Raw genomic sequence first — 17,654 nt, forward strand, 5'->3', positions numbered from 1 at the left:
TCCTGCCAACCTAGCAGTTTGAAAGCACGTCAAAGTGCAAGTAGATAAATAGGTACCGCTCTGGCGGGAAGGTAAACGGCGTTTCCGTGCACTGCTTTGGTTCGCCAGAAGTGGCTTAGTCATGCTGGCCACATGACCCGGAAGCTGTACGCCAGCTCCCTTGGCCAATAAAGTGAGATGAGCGCCGTAACCCCAGAGTCGGCCACGACTGGACCTCATGGTCAGGGGTCCCTTTACCTTACTGAAAATGGTAAATGGCATTTCTGTGTGCTCTGGCACTCATCATGATGTCCTGTTGCACCAGAAGTGGTTTAGTCATGCTGGCCACATTACCCAGAAAAAGCTGTCTGCGGACAAACGCCGGCTCCCTCGGCCTGAAAGCAGAGATGAACATCACACCCCATAATCAAATTCGACAGGACGTAACCGTTCGGATGGTCCTTTACCTATTACCTACTGAGAAGCTCCATAAAAATCAATTGTACCGAAAGGAACTATTGTGAAAAATATTTGTGATGAGGGACACACCAAATTTTGTGCTCGCTCAGGTGCCGTATTACCAAGCTCTGCCCCTGTTGTGTGTATAGGGACTTTCAAACCACTTTTTTTTTAAAAAAAATGTTTTTTATTAAAGTTTTCTTAGTTTACAAAAATACGTGCATTGTCTCTTTTTTCAAGTTGTGTTTTCTACAGATCAGTTTCATTTGTTGTGAGACATTAGTGTTGCATGCAGTACAGTCATACCTTGGAAGTCGAAAGGAATCTGTTCCAGAAGTCTGTTTGACTTCCAAAATGTTCAGAAACCAAGGTGTGGCTTCTGATTGGCTGCAGGAAACTCCTGCAGCCAATTGGAAGCCGCGTCAGACGTTTGGGTTCCAAAGAACGTTCTCAAACCGCAACACTCACTTCCGTGTTTGTGGCGATCAGGAGCCAAGAAGTTTGAGTCGCAAGGTGTTCATCAACCAAGGTACGACTGTATTAGGTTGGAAAGAAAATAGGGAGAAAGAGGGGAAGGTTGGGTGGGGTGGCAATGCGTCTATTCTTCTGCTTAGTGAATGTGTGGGGTTTTGTGTCAGTGTCACTTGTGTGGGTTCTCTTTCTATTCACTTTTTATATTTCCTTGGTGGTGAGAAAGGTTGGGGTGGCCTAGGATATGGTTAGTTGTCTTTGGTTAGCTGTAGTGAGATTTATTTTTGTGTGAGAGAGGGTGGATTTTTGGGTCAGGTTAGCCATAGGGATGCGGGTGGAGCTGTGGGTTAAACCACAGAGTCTAGGACTTGTCGATCAGAAGGTCAGCGGTTCGAATCCCTGCAACGGGGTGAGCTCCCGTTGCTCGGTCCCTGCTCCTGCCAACCTAGCAGTTCAAAAGCACGTCAAAGTGCAAGTAGATAAATAGGTACCGCTCTGGCGGTAAGGTAAACGGCATTTCCGTGCGCTGCTCTGGTTCACCAGAAGCAGCTTAGTCATGCTGGCCACATGACCCAGAAGCTGTACGCTGGCTCCCTTACCCAATAAAGCGAGATGAGCGCCGCAACCCCAGAGTCGGTCACGACTGGACCTAATGGTCAGGGGTCCCTTTACCTTTACCTTTTAGCCATATTGATTCTTATGCTGTCAGCAGATTCTTGTTGTTGTCTTTACTTGTAGGCCCAATACCATCGCAAATGTGTTGAGTTATTTGGTTAGGGTGGTTGCTGTGTTTATGGGTCTGATGTTGTGACCATTAGGTCATCTGCAAAGAGCCCTAATTTGTAGGTTCTGCCTTTTATTTCCACTCCCTTGATGTCTGTGGCTGCTCAGATTTGGATTGCTAGAGGTTCCAGAGCCAAGGTGAATAAGAAGGGAGACAGTGGGCATCCTTGTTTGTTGCCTCTTTGGATTGCTATGGTATTAGAGTCCATACTGTTAGTCCTGCATTTTCCTGAGGCTTGGGAGTAGATTTGTTTGAGGGTTTGTAAGAAGTTGGGACGCAGGTGGCGCTGTGGGTTAAAGCCTCAGCGCCTAGGGCTTGCCGATCGAAAGGTCGGCGGTTCGAATCCCTGTGGCGGGGTGCGCTCCCGCTGCTCGGTCCCAGCGCCTGCCAACCTAGCAGTTCGAAAGCACCTCCGGGTGCAAGTAGATAAATAGGGACCGCTTACCAGCGGGAAGGTAAACGGCGTTTCCGTGTGCGGCTCTGGCTCGCCAGAGCAGCGATGTCACGCTGGCCACGTGACCCGGAAGTGTCTCCGGACAGCGCTGGCCCCTGGCCTCTTAAGTGAGATGGGCGCACAACCCCAGAGTCTGTCAAGACTGGCCCGTACGGGCAGGGGTACCTTTACCTTTACCTTTTAAGAAGTTGGGACCAAATTTCATGTTAGTTTGTACTGCTAATAGGTATTTCCACTCTAGGCAATCAAAAGCTTTGAGAATGTCTAGGGACACAATTGTCAGTGGGAGTTTTAGTTGCCTTGCTGTGTTCGATAAGATTCAGTACTTATGGGGTCTGTTATATTGCAACCAGGGATGAAGTGCATCTGGTCTGGGGCTATTAATTTGTGTGGGAATTTTTTTAGGCCAAAATTGATGTGAATATCTTGTAGTCTTGGTTTATTAATGAGATTGGGTAGTATGATTCTACTTTGAGGCTGTTTTTGAGTGGTTTTGGGATAGAGAGTATTTTGGAGGCTGTCCAGGTTTTAGGAATGGTCCCCCCTTTTATGATGTTGTTAAATAGGTAAGTCATGTAAGGCATTAGAGCTTCTTGGAATTTCTTGTAGAATTCGGCTGTAAAGCCTGGGGCTTTGTGTGGTTTCAGGTTTTTGAGGACCGTATGTATTTCCTCCAGGGTGATAGGACTGTCCATGAATTCCTGTTCCTCATCAGTTAAGGTTGGCATGGTCTGTCCTGCTAGGAAATTTCTGATTTCCTCCTCAGGTGGGTTGTGGAAAGTGTATAGGTTAGAGTAAAATTCCGCAAATTCTGAGGTTTTCTTTGGGGGAGAATGTTATGTTGCCTTCTTTTTTGGGTGATGCAGTGTATTCTTGTTTTGAGTGATGTTTTCCTATACCTGTTTGCTAATAGTCTGGAGTTTTTCCCCTCCATACTCATGCTTTGAGTATAGAATGTTGATCATTGTTTGGTTGATTTCTAGGGAATCTAGTTACCTCCTTTTTGTTTAAGGTGTCTTTTAGCTCCTGTTTGTATTGTGATGAGAGGGCCATGATGTCTTCTTCTATTTTGCTAATTATTGAGGATGCTTTGAAGTAGTTTTGGAGAATTTTTGTGAGACTTTCTCTAATTAGTTTATTTGTGGTTAGCATGAGACTGAAGGACCATGATGGGGTGGTTTGTGTTTCTTCTCCTATTTTAAGTGTAGCTTCTACTGAGGCCTGGTCTGTGATCTTAATGCTACCTAAGTTCATTGAGTCAACCAAGGGAATCAGACCTCGTGTGAGCAGAATGCTATCTAATCTGGACACTGTGCCGTAGCGCCCAGACTGGAATGTGTGGCTGGTGTCTCCTGGGTTTTCTTCACCCCATATGTCATAGAGATCTCTCTCTTTTTAGCATTTTGTAAGAGTCCCTAATTGTTTGGGGTTTCCTTTGGAAGAAGGTTGCCCATCGGGCTGTAGGGTGGATGTCTTTCAGGGAGATACCTCTCATATTTAAGTGAGGTCACCTCCCAGGATTCCTTCCCTATCGGAGAAGGAGAGGAATTTGTTTAGTGTTTTCTGGATGAACTCTAGTTGTTTCGAGTTTGGGGCAAATATGGAGCTAATAGTCAGTTTAGTTTTGCCATCTGGTGTCCCTTTAGCGAAGATGAATCTGCCTCTTTTGTCTTTTAGGACTGTTGTGGCTTTGAAGTTCAGGTCTCTACTGAGTAATATGGCTACTCCGCAGGCCTTTCCTGGGCCAGGTGCAACCCATTGTTGACTGAAGTGGAGATCGCTCAGGAGTTTGCTTCTTTTGGGCGGATTGTGTATTTCTTGTAGGAAGGCAATGTGTGGTTTCATGGTGTTCACATACGAGGCGATGCATTTTCTTTTGATAGGGTTTCCCCAGCCCCTCACGTTTAGTGCAATTGCTTTTAAGCTAGCCATTCTGCTTGTCTACACTATAGGATGATTCCCTGCTGAGAATCAATGTGGTGTAGTGGTTAAGAGCAGTGGATTCGTAATCTGGTGAACCGGGTTTGATTCCCTGCTCCTCCACATGCAGCTGCTGGGTGACCTTGGGCTAGTCACACTTCTCTGAAGTCTCTCAGCCCCACTCACCTCACAGAGTGTTTGTTGTGGGGGAGCAAGAGAAAGGAAAATGTTAGCCGCTTTGAGACGCCTTCGGGTAGTGATAAAGCGGGATATCAAATCCAAACTCCTCCTCCTCCTCCTCCTCCTCCTCCTCCTCCTCCTCCTCCTCCTCTTCTTCTACCTCTTCTTCTTCTTCTTCTTCTTCTTCTTCTTCTTCTTCTTCTTCTCCCCATCTGGGCTGTCCTGTGTCCACCTTATATTGTCTATCAAACCTATTTTGTTGCACTGGCATAAAGTGTGATGGGTGGGGGAAGAGGGGGGTTAGAATTAGATTTGGGTTAAAGAGTGGGGTGGTAGATTACAGAAAGTAACCTATAAGTAGTTATATAGGTGTTTGTTTGGGAAAATGTGGACTGTCTGCTTCCAACCAGTTGGTACTGGGTCTCAGCTGGCATGGAGGGCCTTGTTTAAGAACAGGCTGTCCTCTCTGTCGTTTGCGATAGGGAATGGTCATTGAAATGGTGTTAAGTGCCTTTGTGACGCCTGTGTTTGGATATAAGGTTTATAAGCAATGTTGTCAGTGTTGTTGATAACATTATTGGTTTGTTGGCGTGTTAGGGTAGGGATATGGGTATTGGCACACTCTGGCGCAACCGTTGTGCTGGTTGTGTGTCAGATTTTAGCCTGCTTGTTGATTGTTTTATCGAGGTTGGGGTATTGTTTTAGTTTGTATGGGTTTCTTTCTTTGTTTTCCTTTTCTTGTACCTACTGATTTCGTTCGTTGCCTTTGTGTGATGAAGGAAGAGCCCGAGAGGTTGGCGGGTGTGTGTGTCTATTTTTGTTTGTGCGGTGGTTCTTTTTGTGCCGCCGGTAGGGTCCTTGGGGTGGGGGGCTGAGATTGTGGGTTGTTGGGGTGATTGAGGAGGGGGGAGTGGAGAGGGTGAATTGTTGTCTTCTGAATATTGGGGTGGGGATGGGATTGAGGGGTCTCTATGGAGGGGTGGAGTTAGGGGGATAGTGGTGGTGCTGACAATATTAATGGCTTGAGGGGGAGGAGAAAAGGAGGGGGGTCACCAGTCCGTCAATTCGAAGTGATTTCCATATGCAGTGGTGCCCCGCAAGACGAACGCCTCGCAAGACGGAAAACCCGCTAGACGAAAGGGTTTTCCGTTTTGGAGGCGCTTCGCAAAACGAATTTCCCTATGGGCTTGCTTCGCAAGATGAAAATGTCTTGCGAGTTCCTGTGGGGTTTTTTCCCTCCCCCCCCTTTTCCTAAGCCCTAAGCCGCTTATCAGCTGATCTGCTAAAAGCCGCTAAACCGCTAATAGCGCTAATCCGCTAAGCTGTCAATGGGCTTGCTTTGCAAGACGAAAAAACCGCTATACGAAGAGCCTCACGGAACGGATTAATTTCGTCTTGCGAGGCACCACTGTGCTTCATTTGGGTGTGGTGGTTGTTGCAGAGTTGTCAGTCTGTGGTATATGGGTTTAGCTGAGGTTGGTTTGTTGCCTTGTGTTGTATGTTCGGTGGGATGGTTCTATGAGCCCAGGCCTGTGGGTTTCACCATCAGCCCGGCGTGAACTGACGATACGCCCTAGAACGCTACTCAACCATCACCTGCAACCGTATTTGTCTCACTGCCTTGATTTTATTTAAAATGGTGGAAGATTGCCCACCATTACCAGTCTTTGAATCTAGGATCCCCTCCCAACAAGCTCTTGAGGAATGCCCCTTTCCCCTCTTTTTAAATCAAGTGCTGTAGTCTAACGTTGTGGACAGATGGCAAAATTCCTTTGGAGTGAATGCTCTCTTTTGGGGGGGGGGGGAGAAGATAGGTAGCATGTGCCAAGGCCTGCTGTGAAGGCTGAGGAAACTCTGTTCCCTGGGTGGGCTGCTTGCTGGCTCCTTTGAAATTCTCCAGCTTCCTCCCCATGGAGACCTTACAGCTTCCTGCCTCCTCTTTGTTGTTTATCCTATCTGGGTGTTCTGTCTGCAGTGGCTGGGGCCCAAATGCATGTCAAATATGCGCACCCCGTTTCTTGGCAATTCCCCACCTCCCCAATCCAAGAGGTGTGCTCGTTAGTGTGTTATATGCTATATGTATATATAATCAAGCTCATCGTTCCTCCTGGCCTCTCCTGGTGGTGGGGGAACCTAGTAGTAGTAACACCGTAGAATGATGGGTATAGTTTGTGGGCATGCAGTGCCACCTGCTGGTGGCTCCTTAGCATCACAGACACAAGAGTCCCTCGTTCTTCATTTTTACATGCTGATGGTTTCGTGCTAACTTACAGGAGGTGCAGCCCCCACACGACTGACTTGTGGAATGCATTTCAATAATACAGGGGGTGGGGAAGATTAGGCATGTTTATAGATGATGGATCTGGAGGGAGGGTACATCATGGTACTATTCATGGGCTAGTTTGTGTGTTTGTATGCAGAATTTGGGAAATACAGCCGTTCTTGAACGTAATCCGTTCCGGAAGTCTGTTCGGCTTCTGAAAACGTTCAAAAACCAAGGCACAGCTTCCAATTGGCTTCAGGAGAGTCCTGCACTCAATCGGAAGCCGCGTCGGACGTTCAGCTTCCAAAAAACATTCGCAAACCGGAACACTCACTTCCAGGTTTGCGGCGTTCGGAAACCAAAATGTACAAGTACTAAGGCGTTCGCAAACCAAGGTACAACTGTATGGTCTTCTGGAAAGCATAGAATTGTAGAGTTGGAAGGAACCCAGAGAGTCATCTAGTCCAACCCCCTGCAGTGTAGGATTGTCAGCTAAAGCATCCATGATAGATGACCATCCAGCCTCAGCTTAAAAACCTCTACCACCTTCCAAGGTGCGACAGCCCTTTAGGTATTTGAAGATGGCTGTCATATATTCTCTTTTCCCTGATAAACATACCCAGCTCCCTCAACCTTTCCTTCTAAGGCTTGGTTTCCTTGATCATCTTGCTTGCCCTCCTCTGCACACTTTCCAGCTTGTCAACATCCTTCTAAAATTGTGGTGCCCGGAATTGGGCACTGTATTCCAGGTGTGGTCTGACCAAGGCAGAATAGAGTGTACTAGTACTTCCTTTGATCTGGACACTGTTTTTAGTCTTTGTTGGAAGCCGCCCAGAGTGGCTGGGGAAACCCAGCCAGATGGGCGGGGTACAAATAATAAAGTATTATTATTATACTTCTAGAATAGCATTAGCTTTTTTCACTGCTGCATCACACTGTTGACTCATTCAAAAAAACCCCACAAATCTCTATATGGTTGCAGAACTCCAAGCTGAGGCTTAGAAACTAAACCAGACATTGAGAAGAGCTAGCTACCTGTTGGAAAACCATCAAGGTCTTCAATGATAGCAGTGATTCCAAATTGTTCCCAGCCTGGGGTTTCTACAACCGTATTTTTTGCTCTATAAGACTCACTTTTCCCCTCCTAAAAAGTAAGGGGAAATGTGCGTGCGTCTTATGGAGCGAATGCAGGCTGCGCAGCTATCCCAGCAGCCAGAACAGCAAGAGGGATTGCTGCTTTCACTGCGTAGCAATCCCTCTTGCTGTTCTGGCTTCTGAGATTCAGAATATTTTTTTTCTTGTTTTCCTCCTCCAAAAACTAGGTGCGTCTTGTGGTCTGGTGTGTCTTATAGAGCGAAAAATACAGTATCTGTTTAGGGTCTGGGGACATGGCCAGAAGCAAACAGAGAAGGTGACACCCAAGGGCAGCTCTGGCCAGACTCGTCACTTGTCGTTATAGCACCAGAGTGAATCCTTTTGGCCACTTTATGTCACCTAATCTGCAGATCTAGCCATCCTTTCTGTAGTCTTGGTGCTAAAGCACAGCAGTTATTCGGCAGGTAGCTCCCTTCTTCCAGCAAACTGCCCCCAGTAGGCTGGAGAAAAAGGTGCCTTTATCTTGCTTTGAGTGAGCTGGTGCCTTACAAATATACAAACTGTCTACCGATGTTTAGCAATGGTTTGATCTTGTCAATGTCAGGGTAGCCTTGGCGTTCTTTTGTCTTTTCTAAGAAATCTTACTATTATAGAATTGTAGAATTGGAAAGGGACCTCAAGGGTCGTCTAGCCCAACCCCCTGCAATGCACAAATCTCAACAATCAGTCTCCCATCCAATTTGAAACCAGGCTGGACCCTGCTTAGCTTTGCAAATGTGCCAGCAGTTTTAGCGCTGCACCACTAGGAGGATAAACCACTAGGGAGATAGAAGTTGAACAACAACTTGTAACTTGCTGATGAAGTGCTTTTTCAACACCTTATTTTAATTTTTATTATTTTTTAAATCTCACCTCTTTACCAAATCTAGGGCTTCTTCTTCTTCTTCTTCTTCTTTGGCAATCACTCATAGCCGAGTAAGATTGCCTTCCATAAACACGGTTTTAACAATGAGTCCGTATGTGACTGTGGAGGCCAATTCTGGATCCACACGTCCTACCACAGTGGGGACATTGGTTTCTGGGCAGGAGTTGATCAGAGCAATCATGGCTATGAGCTGCGATGGCCATGCTCCACCTCCACAGTCAGAGGAAGCAATGCTTCTGAACACCAGTTGCTGGAAACCACAGGTGAGGTGAGCGCAATTGAACACAGGTCCTGCTTGCAAGTTTCCCATAGGCATCTGGCTGCCCACTATGAAAACAGGATGCTGGACTAGGTAGAACTTTGGCCTGATCCAGCAGGTCTTTTTATATGTCCTTATGTACCATACAGTCATGGGATGCGGGTGGCGCTGTGGGTTAAACCGCAGAGCCTAGGACTTGCCGATCAGAAGGTCGGCAGTTTGAATCCCCATGACAGGGTGAGCTCCCGTTGTTCGGTCCCTGCTCCTGCCAACCTAGCAGTTCAAAAGCACGTCAAAGTGCAAGTAGATAAATAGGTACCACTCCGGCGGGAAGGTAAACGGCGTTTCCATGCGCTGCTCTGGTTCGCCAGAAGCGGCTTAGTCATGCTGGCCACATGACCCGGAAGTTGTACACCGGCTCCCTTGGCCAGTAAAGCGAGATGAGCACCGCAACCCCAGAGTCGGCCATGACTGGACCTCATGGTCAGGGGTCCCTTTACCTTTACCTTACAGTACAGTCATACTTCATGTTACGTTTGCTTCAGGCTGCGCGTTTTCAGGTTGTGTCCCATGGCGACCCGGAAATACCAGAAAGGGTTACTTCCGGGTTTTGCCGCTCGCACATGCGCAGATGCGCAAAATGAATTCACGCGCATGCGCAGAAGCGGGAAATCGTGACCCGCTCATGCGCAGACGTGGGTTGTGTTCTTTTCAGGTTGCGAACGGGCCTCCGGAATGGATCCCATTCACAACCAGTGGTATCACTGTAATCCAAAAGGAACTGACGGCTGGTGAACTTGCAGTTCTAGAGTGTAGCTGGTCACAACCCAGGAGGGAGAGAGGAGTGGCATTTTACTGTCTTCTCCTTCCTGCTTTCCAGTCTGTTGGGCAAAGAGTAATATTTTTATTTGGCACAGATGCATGTAGATTTGGTGGGGATTCCAAATTTGGGGGTGCAATTCCTTGTTTCCAGCAATCACCCAGCTGAGCTGTGATAGGGGCAGCTGAAGCAAGGCCCTCAGCAGTGTGGAACTTAAGGTGATGTGGCTGTGAATGAGACATTACTATTTTTATATCTACATTTGTTGAGAGTTGGTGAAACCTTTATTATTGGTCTTACAATAACAGCTTCACTAATCAGCGTAGGCAGAGAGGTGATAATAATAATAATATAATAATAATTTATTTATACCCCACCCATCTGGCTAGGTTTCCCCAGCTACTCTAGGCGGCTCCCAACAGAATATTAAAAACACAATAAAACATCAAACATTAAAAACTTCCCTAAACAGGGCTGCCTTCAGATGTCTTCTAAAAGTCAGATAGTTTATTTCCTTGACAACTGTTGGGAGGGCATTCCACAGGGCCACCACCAAGAAGGCCCTCTGCCTGGTTCCTTGTAATGTTACTTCTCACAGTGAGGGAACTGCCAGAAGGTCCTTGGAGTTGGATCTGACTGTCTGGACAGCTGATGGGGCTGTTTAGAACCAATTTCCTTGATGCTTTGCACAACTCTTGGGTTTGGGTCCATTTGTGCTGATATTCTCACTGCTTCCTCTTCCTCTTCCTCCTCCTTCACCTCCCGTTTCAGCAACTTCTCTTGGACTCTGTGCCACAGCCAACATCCTCCTCAGTCCTGCAACCTTTTGTCCCTGTGGTACTTTATATTACCTGTGACAGGTGCCGTGCTGAGCCAGGCCTCCTCAGGTATAACTTGCAGCCTCTTGGTAAAGCAGGTGTCAATGGTCATTAATATCCCTCTCCATGGCTAGCAAAACCAGAATAAATTAGGTGAAAATGGCCACCATTGCTCAATAAAGTATGCAGAATAAGAGCAAGCACACTAACTCCATCCATGTGTTAAAACCATAACAAATTGCAGAATTTGAGTCTTAGATTGGTGGTGGAATTTAATGTTTTTAGCATAGAGGAGGTACAGTTCTGACACTGGACGCCAGCTGGGCTGCACTGATGCAACAGTAGTCCTTTGTAGGCGCACAAGGAAAGACAAAGGCAGTTCATCTGGGGCCACTTTGTTCATTGCAAGCAGAACAAACGATTGCAAGGCCCCCATGGACCCATAGAATATGATAAGATGTTCTGGGCCCAGAGTCTCCCAGGGAAGCAAAACAGACGAGAGGGGAGGGGGAAGAAGGGTCCCATAGCTTGGCAGGAGAGCACATAATTTGTATGTCCTGGGAGAAATCTTTGGGATCTTGGCTTAAAATGACCACTAGTTGTGGGGTCTGCAGATTGCAGGGCCAGACGGTTACTTCTAGTAAGGTAAAGAGACCCCTGACCATTAGGTCCAGTCGCAGACAACTCTGGGGTTGCGGTGCTCATCCCACATTATTGGCCGAGGGAGCCAGCGTACAGCTTCCGGGTCATGTGGCCAGCATGACTAAGCCGCTTCTGGCGAACCAGAGCAGCGCACGGAAACGCCAGTTACCTTCCCGCCGCAGTGGTACCTATTTATCTACTTGCACTGGTGTGCTTTCGAACTGCTAGGTTGGCAGGAGCTGGGACCAAGCAACGGGAGCTCACCCTGTCCCGGGGATTCGAACCACCGACCTTCCGATCGGCCAGCCCTAGGCTCTGTGGTTTAACCCACAGCGCCACCCGCATCCCACACACTTCTTCTAGTAACACACAGTTAAACCATGGAATTTGCTCCCACAAGATGTGGGTCGTCAACTTGGATGGCTTTAAGAAAGGGTTAGATGAATTCACAGAGGATAAGGGTACTCATGGCTACTTAGCCACAATGGCTGTGTTACACCTCTTCTGCATACCAGTTGCTCAGAATTCCACTCAGAGCCTGCTTTCTGGCTTCCTATAGGCATCTGGCTGACCACTGCAAATAGCAGGCTGCTGGTTTTGGTAGGCTTTGGCCTATCTGATCCAACAAGAGCGTGTGCTTATGATGGCTATACACAAATGAAGGCCACAAGGCTATAGTCTTTAGCTCCTTGTAAGGTAAAGGGATCCCTGACCATTAGGTCCAGTCGTGGCCGATTCTGGGGTTGCGCTTTATTGGCCGAGGGAGCCGGCGTTCAGCTTCCGGGTCATGTGGCCAGCATGACTAAGCCGCTTCTGGTGAACCAGAGCAGTGCACAGAAACGCCGTTTACCTTCCCGCTGGAGTGGTACCTATTTATCTACTTGCACTTTGACGTTCTTTCGAACTGCTAGGTTGGCAGGAGCAGGGACCGAGCAACGGGAGCTCACTCTGTCGCAGGGATTCGAACCGCCGACCTTCTGATCGGCAAGTCCTAGGCTCTGTGGTTTAACCCACAGTGCCACCCACTCAGGTAGCTCCAAATACCTGAGACCAATTGCTAGAACTGGAGCTGAGAAAGCTGGAGCCAGAAATGCAGATGTCAAAGAGATAAACAACTACCTGACATTTAGAAGACATCTGAAGGCAGCCCTGTTCAGGGAAGTTTTTAATGTGTGAAAAATAATAAATTAAAATTACAATTACAGTGGGCAGAAGATGCTGCTCTTGTTGACCCCGGCAACAGAAGAAATCAAGTTTCATGAATTTATGCTAGGCCTGGACAATGCAGAAACTTAATGTTGCCTGCCAGTTGCTGGGGGGCAATATGGAACGTCCTGTTTCCTTTGTGTGCTATCTCCTGTCTGGCCTGACCCCAGACTGTACTGATGGTAGACGCCAAAGTGTTCTGTGAGGGTGGGTTCTGGGGGAACGCCCACAGCAAACTGAAACCTCCTCAGGCAGCAGCCATTTTGAGTTCAGCCACTGTGTGTCGCAAGAGTGCCATAGGTGAAATCTACAGACACATGAAAAACGCTGTGAAAATGCTTTTTAAAAAACGTTTTGAAAAATATGTTGGATTTGCCATAGCTCACCATCGCCATCTAATGTCACATTTGTATATTGCACTTTACAAAGCACTTAAAACGTTTTATTTGCAGTTGTATAGCTGAGTCCATAGCGTTGTTCCGCAGTTCAGTCTTCGGTGGCATCATTTTGTGATGTTTGCAGTAGCTAATGTCGCCCACACAGTTTGGGAGAGCTGTTTTGCTAGGGTCCAGGTGCATGAGATTCCCAGTTCATTTCTCTAGGATGCTGGCAGCCACTCTCCAATGTTTGAGGCAGAAGTCTCTTTCATCCTTACTTGGTGATGCCTTCTGCATGCAAGGCAGCTACTGTACCTCTGAGCCAGGGCCCTTCTCCTAGCAGATTCCTGTTAATTGGACGTTGGTACTCAAAGCAGTGAAGGGACGCGGGTGGCGCTGTGGGTTAAACCACAGAGCCTAGGACTTGCCGATCAGAAAGTCAGCGGTTCGAATCCCCACGACGGGGTGAGCTCCCATTGCTCGGTCCCTGCTCCTGCCAACCTGGCAGTTCAAAAGCACGTCAAAGTGCAAGTAGATAAATAGGTACCACTCCAGCGGGAAGGTAAACAGCGTTTCCATGCGCAGCTCTGGTTCGCCAGAAGCGGCTTAGTCATGCTGGCCACATGACCCGGAAGTTGTACGCCGGCTCCCTCAACCAATAAAGCGAGATGAGCGCCGCAACCCCAGAGTCAGTCACGACTGGACCTAATGGTCAGGGGTCCCTTTACCTTTACCTTTTACTCAAAGCAGCACACACCTTTCTGTCCTGCACTGGTTTGGAGAACTGGCGTGTCACTTTTTGAGGCCAGTCAAAAAATGTTCCAGCGAAGAAACTTGCCTCCTTCATGGGCCACCCCCAAGATCTCTCGAAGGAGGCATGCTTCAACCTGCCTGAGACCTAATTCACAAACACTTACCCTGGATGAAGATTTGCCTGCTCCTGATTTTTTGGTCTTGGACGAGTGCCGTGAGATCTAACAAAGTTCTTTTTGTCATTCCCTTCTCAGTCTTGGTGTCCAAATCCTCCCCGAAGAAGCCTCGCGGCCGGAACATCTTCAAGGCTTTTTTCTGTTGCCTTCGCGCACAGAATGTCGGGCAGTCGGGCTTTGGTGGGGATCATGGCCCACACAAGGAGGAGACCAGCACCATTGCCAAGGTGAGTGGAGGCTGGCGCAGCGATCGCTGAATTACACCCAGAGAGTATAACAGGCAGTACAAGTTGTATCTGAGCTTCTTTTCTCTAGCTGCTTTCTAGCTATCCAGATTTAGGGTGTGCCCAATTAGGAGATAAACTCTGTCTTAGTCCTTCAGCTACCCAAATCCTGAAATTATCCCTGTCTCTGTGTAAATGATCTCTCTCGCTTGACACTTCCTCTCATCAGCATTTTTAACTTTTTAAACTCCCGGCTGACCAGAGTTCACAAGATGTTAGCCTCTGTTTACATCTGACTGGCTCTCTCCCAATCAAAAATGGCTTTCAGGAGGGAGCAGTTACTTTGGATCGGAAGCACGTGCTTCTGCGGCCATTTCACACATCAAAGCGCTGCCATGTAGGAAACAGCATAAACCCCACACGCAGAGCATGATCCATGACTATTGTGAATATCAGTATTTCACTGCTTGCTAATGAGCTGGGAAGCCATGGCTAGTCTCTGTGGGAAGACATATAAGTGGGCTTCAGCCTATTTTCTATCCAGGGAAGGAAAACTCTTGTATAGTGGTACCTTGGTTCTCAAACTTAATCCGTTTCAGAAGTCTGTTCCAAAACCAAAGCGTTCCAAAACCAAGGCACGCTTTCCCATAGAAAGTAATGCAAAGCGGATTAATCCATTCCAGACTTTTAAAAACAACCCCTAAAACAGCAATTTAAGATGAATTTTACTATCTAAAGAGACCATTGAGCCATAAATTGAAAGCAATAATCAATATACTGTACTATAAAATAAATAAGACTGTATTGTAGATGATAAAAATTAAAAAAAAAAAAATTCTTACTTGCACTGATGATAGTCATTGTTTGTATGGGGGGCTTTTATCCATTTCTGCAGTCACACAATCAATCAATCAGTAGCTGAACTGGGTTTCACGCAGTCACAAAAACAAATTAACCAAAAAAGTCTCAAAAACGTGAAATAAATAGCAAAAACAAAAGTGCCAAACTTAATCCATTCCGGAAGTCTGTTTGACTTTTGAAATGTTCGAAAACCAAGGTGCAGCTTCTGATTGGTGCAGGTGCCCTGGAAACAATAACTGACAGCTGCATCAGATGTTTGGCTTCTGAAAAACATTCGAAAACCGGAACACTTACTTCCGGGTTTTTGATGTTTGGGAAACAAGGTGTTTGAGTATCACAGCGTTTGAAAACCAAGGTACCACTGTAGATGCTGCTGCTCTCATAGACCCATCCCTCCTCAAAACATATCCATTTGACCGCATTGTTGCCGCCACCCCATCTATAGATATCCCTCTCCGCTTTTAAAAAAGAAATATATATGAAGCTATATGTGGTAAAGGGACGTGGGTGGCGCTGTGGGTTAAACCACAGAGCCTAGGACTTGCCGATCAGAAGGTCGGCGGTTCGAATCCCTGCGACGGGGTGAGCTCCCGTTGCTCGGTCCCTGCTCCTGCTAACCTAGCAGTTCGAAAGCACGTTAAAGTGCAAGTAGATAAATAGGGAAGATAAACGGTGTTTCCGTGCGCTGCTCTGGTTCGCCAGAAGCGGCTTAGTCCGGCTGGCCACATGACCCAGAAGCTGTACGCCGGCTTCCTCGGCCAATAAAGCAAGATGAGCGCCGCAACCCCAGAGTCTGCCACGACTAGACCTAATGGCCAGGGGTCCCTTTACCCTTTTTATATATGGTAAAGAAAACTACTGCTGATCACGTATATAGAGTGCTTTTCCTCTCAGCACTGAATTCCTTCTGGGTCAGTTAGCAGGGCTCCCACACTGTTCTCAGTCAAGAAACCTTTTCTTTGAAGACTTGAGACTCCCCCAGCCTCCATCACAGTCCAAGCTTTTGAGGCTTGTAGGATCACCTGTGTCAACCTGAACCTACTCGTCCATTACCACCACTCTTTCATTCTAGGTAGAAAATGCAGCCTTTAGGATTCTGCTCCTTAAAAACTTAGTGGGTGAATTCAGAGGCTTTCTGAGATCCCTGATAGTAGTATTACACAGCCTTGCCTTTTTCATGATACCTACATCTCTGCTTTCCTCTTTCCCCTCCCCTTTTAGTCTGATCTGTTGCAGTGTCTTCAATACCAGTTTTACCAGGTATGTCTTTGTTCCAAAGCCAAGGGAGATCTGCATCTCCTCTTTAGCCAGGACTGTGCTTACCTTGTGCGCAAGAGTGCAAAAAAACATTCTCCACTGAGAGGAACTTGCGTTTCGATTCTGACATCAGAATAAATTCAATCTAATCTTCTCATCATTTTGTTGCATTACATACCTTTTCCTGCTAGCCATGGGAAGTGGACAAGGAGATATACTGTAATAAAAGCCCCACATCCTGATCTCTGCAAGTTCTGCTTTTCATACTCCACACCAACCTTTTGCCCTGCTCTTCCTAGGCAAAGGTCTGTCCTTTAGAAGCTCCAAGTCCGAGCTGGGGTTTTTTGCCAGCTCCTTAGTGCTCTTTAAGGCTCAACTGGAGCAAATGTCAGTTCCGCAGATGGTCGTTTGGTCTGATTGAGCTTTAAAGAGCAGGTTTTCACAGGGAAAGCTGCTGAGTCTTAAAACAAGTAGTGCTGGCTGATGTCAGTTGGGACTGGTAAGGTGGATGACAGGGAGACTTAACTTGAGGTGGAGCCGCAGCCAGTGACAGGCAGAGCCACCTCCTGACTGGTTGTAAACAAGGCCAGCCCAAGGTTCATGGGGCAGTGCCCAATTTACCTTAATGGTCCAGCCTCAGCTGAAAACAAAGTGGAAACCTGTGATCCTTCAGACCTTGTTGGACTCCAGTTCCCATCAGCATGGCCAGTGGTTAGGGATGATGGGAGCAATAGCCTTTGCCCATGTTTGTCCCAGTCCAGGTAGAGTAAGTCACCCCTAAGTCCTTTTGAAGCCAGTGGAGCAAGTTTGTCACAACTAATACAAATCCCACTGTTTTCAACGTTGCAGCGTTTGAGTGAGACTTAATTGCAACTAACATAACACAGTGGGTGGCGCTGTGGGTTAAACCACAGAGCCTAGGACTTGCTGATCAGAACGTCGGCGGTTCGAATCCCCACGACGGGGTGAGCGCCCATTGCTCAGTCCCTCCTCCTGCCAACCTAGCAGTTTGAAAGCACGTCAAAGTGCAAGTAGATAAATAGGTACCGCTCTGGTGGGAAGGTAAACGGCGTTTCCGTGCGTTGCTCTGGTTTGCCAGAAGCGGCTTAGTCATGCTGGCCACATGACCCGGAAGCTGTATGCCGGCTCCCTCGGCCAATAAAGCGAGATGAGCGCCGCAACCCCAGAGTCAGTCACGACTGGACCTAATGGTCAGGGGTCCCTTTACCTTTACTTTAACTTAATTTTGATTGTTCCAGGCTAGTTAATCTCCACAGTAACAAGGGCCAGAAATGTCATTGAGTGAAAGAAGGAAAGAAAGAGAAAAATAGAGTGGTTTTTAAAATTTCCTTCCACATACATCCCTCCAGACGACGTACAAAATATGCCAGATGATGCTCTAGATACCAAATTCCACTTCTGCATAGCATAATGATGGGTGCACAATGTACACACAGTCCTGCCTACATACGTGTGTGCATGTGGGTATTTGTGTTTGTGAGTGTGGGAGAAAAGAGACCTTCACTTACTAAGCAAATTTATTTATCGAGAGAGGTATCAGTCGCAGACCTCATTCATACAAAGAGCCAGACTTCTTCTGGGGGCAGCAGGAGAAGCGGTCACATGGTTGAATGTTTCGCAGTGGGCGGGGACGGGGGACTTCTACACGTACCAGACAAGCACATCTGGGAGAAAGCTGGCCTGCAACTCTTCTTGACAGCTCTCTTCCTG

The 17,654-nt window shown here is 47.3% G+C and overlaps 1 protein-coding gene across 2 annotated transcripts in view; it reads left to right on the top strand.

The window, feature by feature from the left end:
• CTDSP2 (CTD small phosphatase 2) overlaps positions 1–17,654 on the top strand; it is a 69,390-nt gene that overhangs the window by 41,938 nt on the left and 9,798 nt on the right. Inside the window, exons 2-3 of one of the 2 annotated variants that reach the window (XM_079966905.1) lie at positions 13,660–13,808; positions 15,888–15,926. In XM_079966905.1, coding sequence (XP_079823031.1) covers positions 13,660–13,808; positions 15,888–15,926 — 188 coding nt within the window. The remainder of the gene's footprint in view (positions 1–13,659; positions 13,809–15,887; positions 15,927–17,654) is intronic. The other variant, XM_079966906.1, reaches the window with a different exon arrangement.

This window comes from Podarcis cretensis (assembly GCF_951804945.1).
Source record: "Podarcis cretensis genome assembly, chromosome: 2".
Classification (NCBI taxonomy): Eukaryota; Metazoa; Chordata; class Lepidosauria; order Squamata; family Lacertidae; genus Podarcis; species Podarcis cretensis.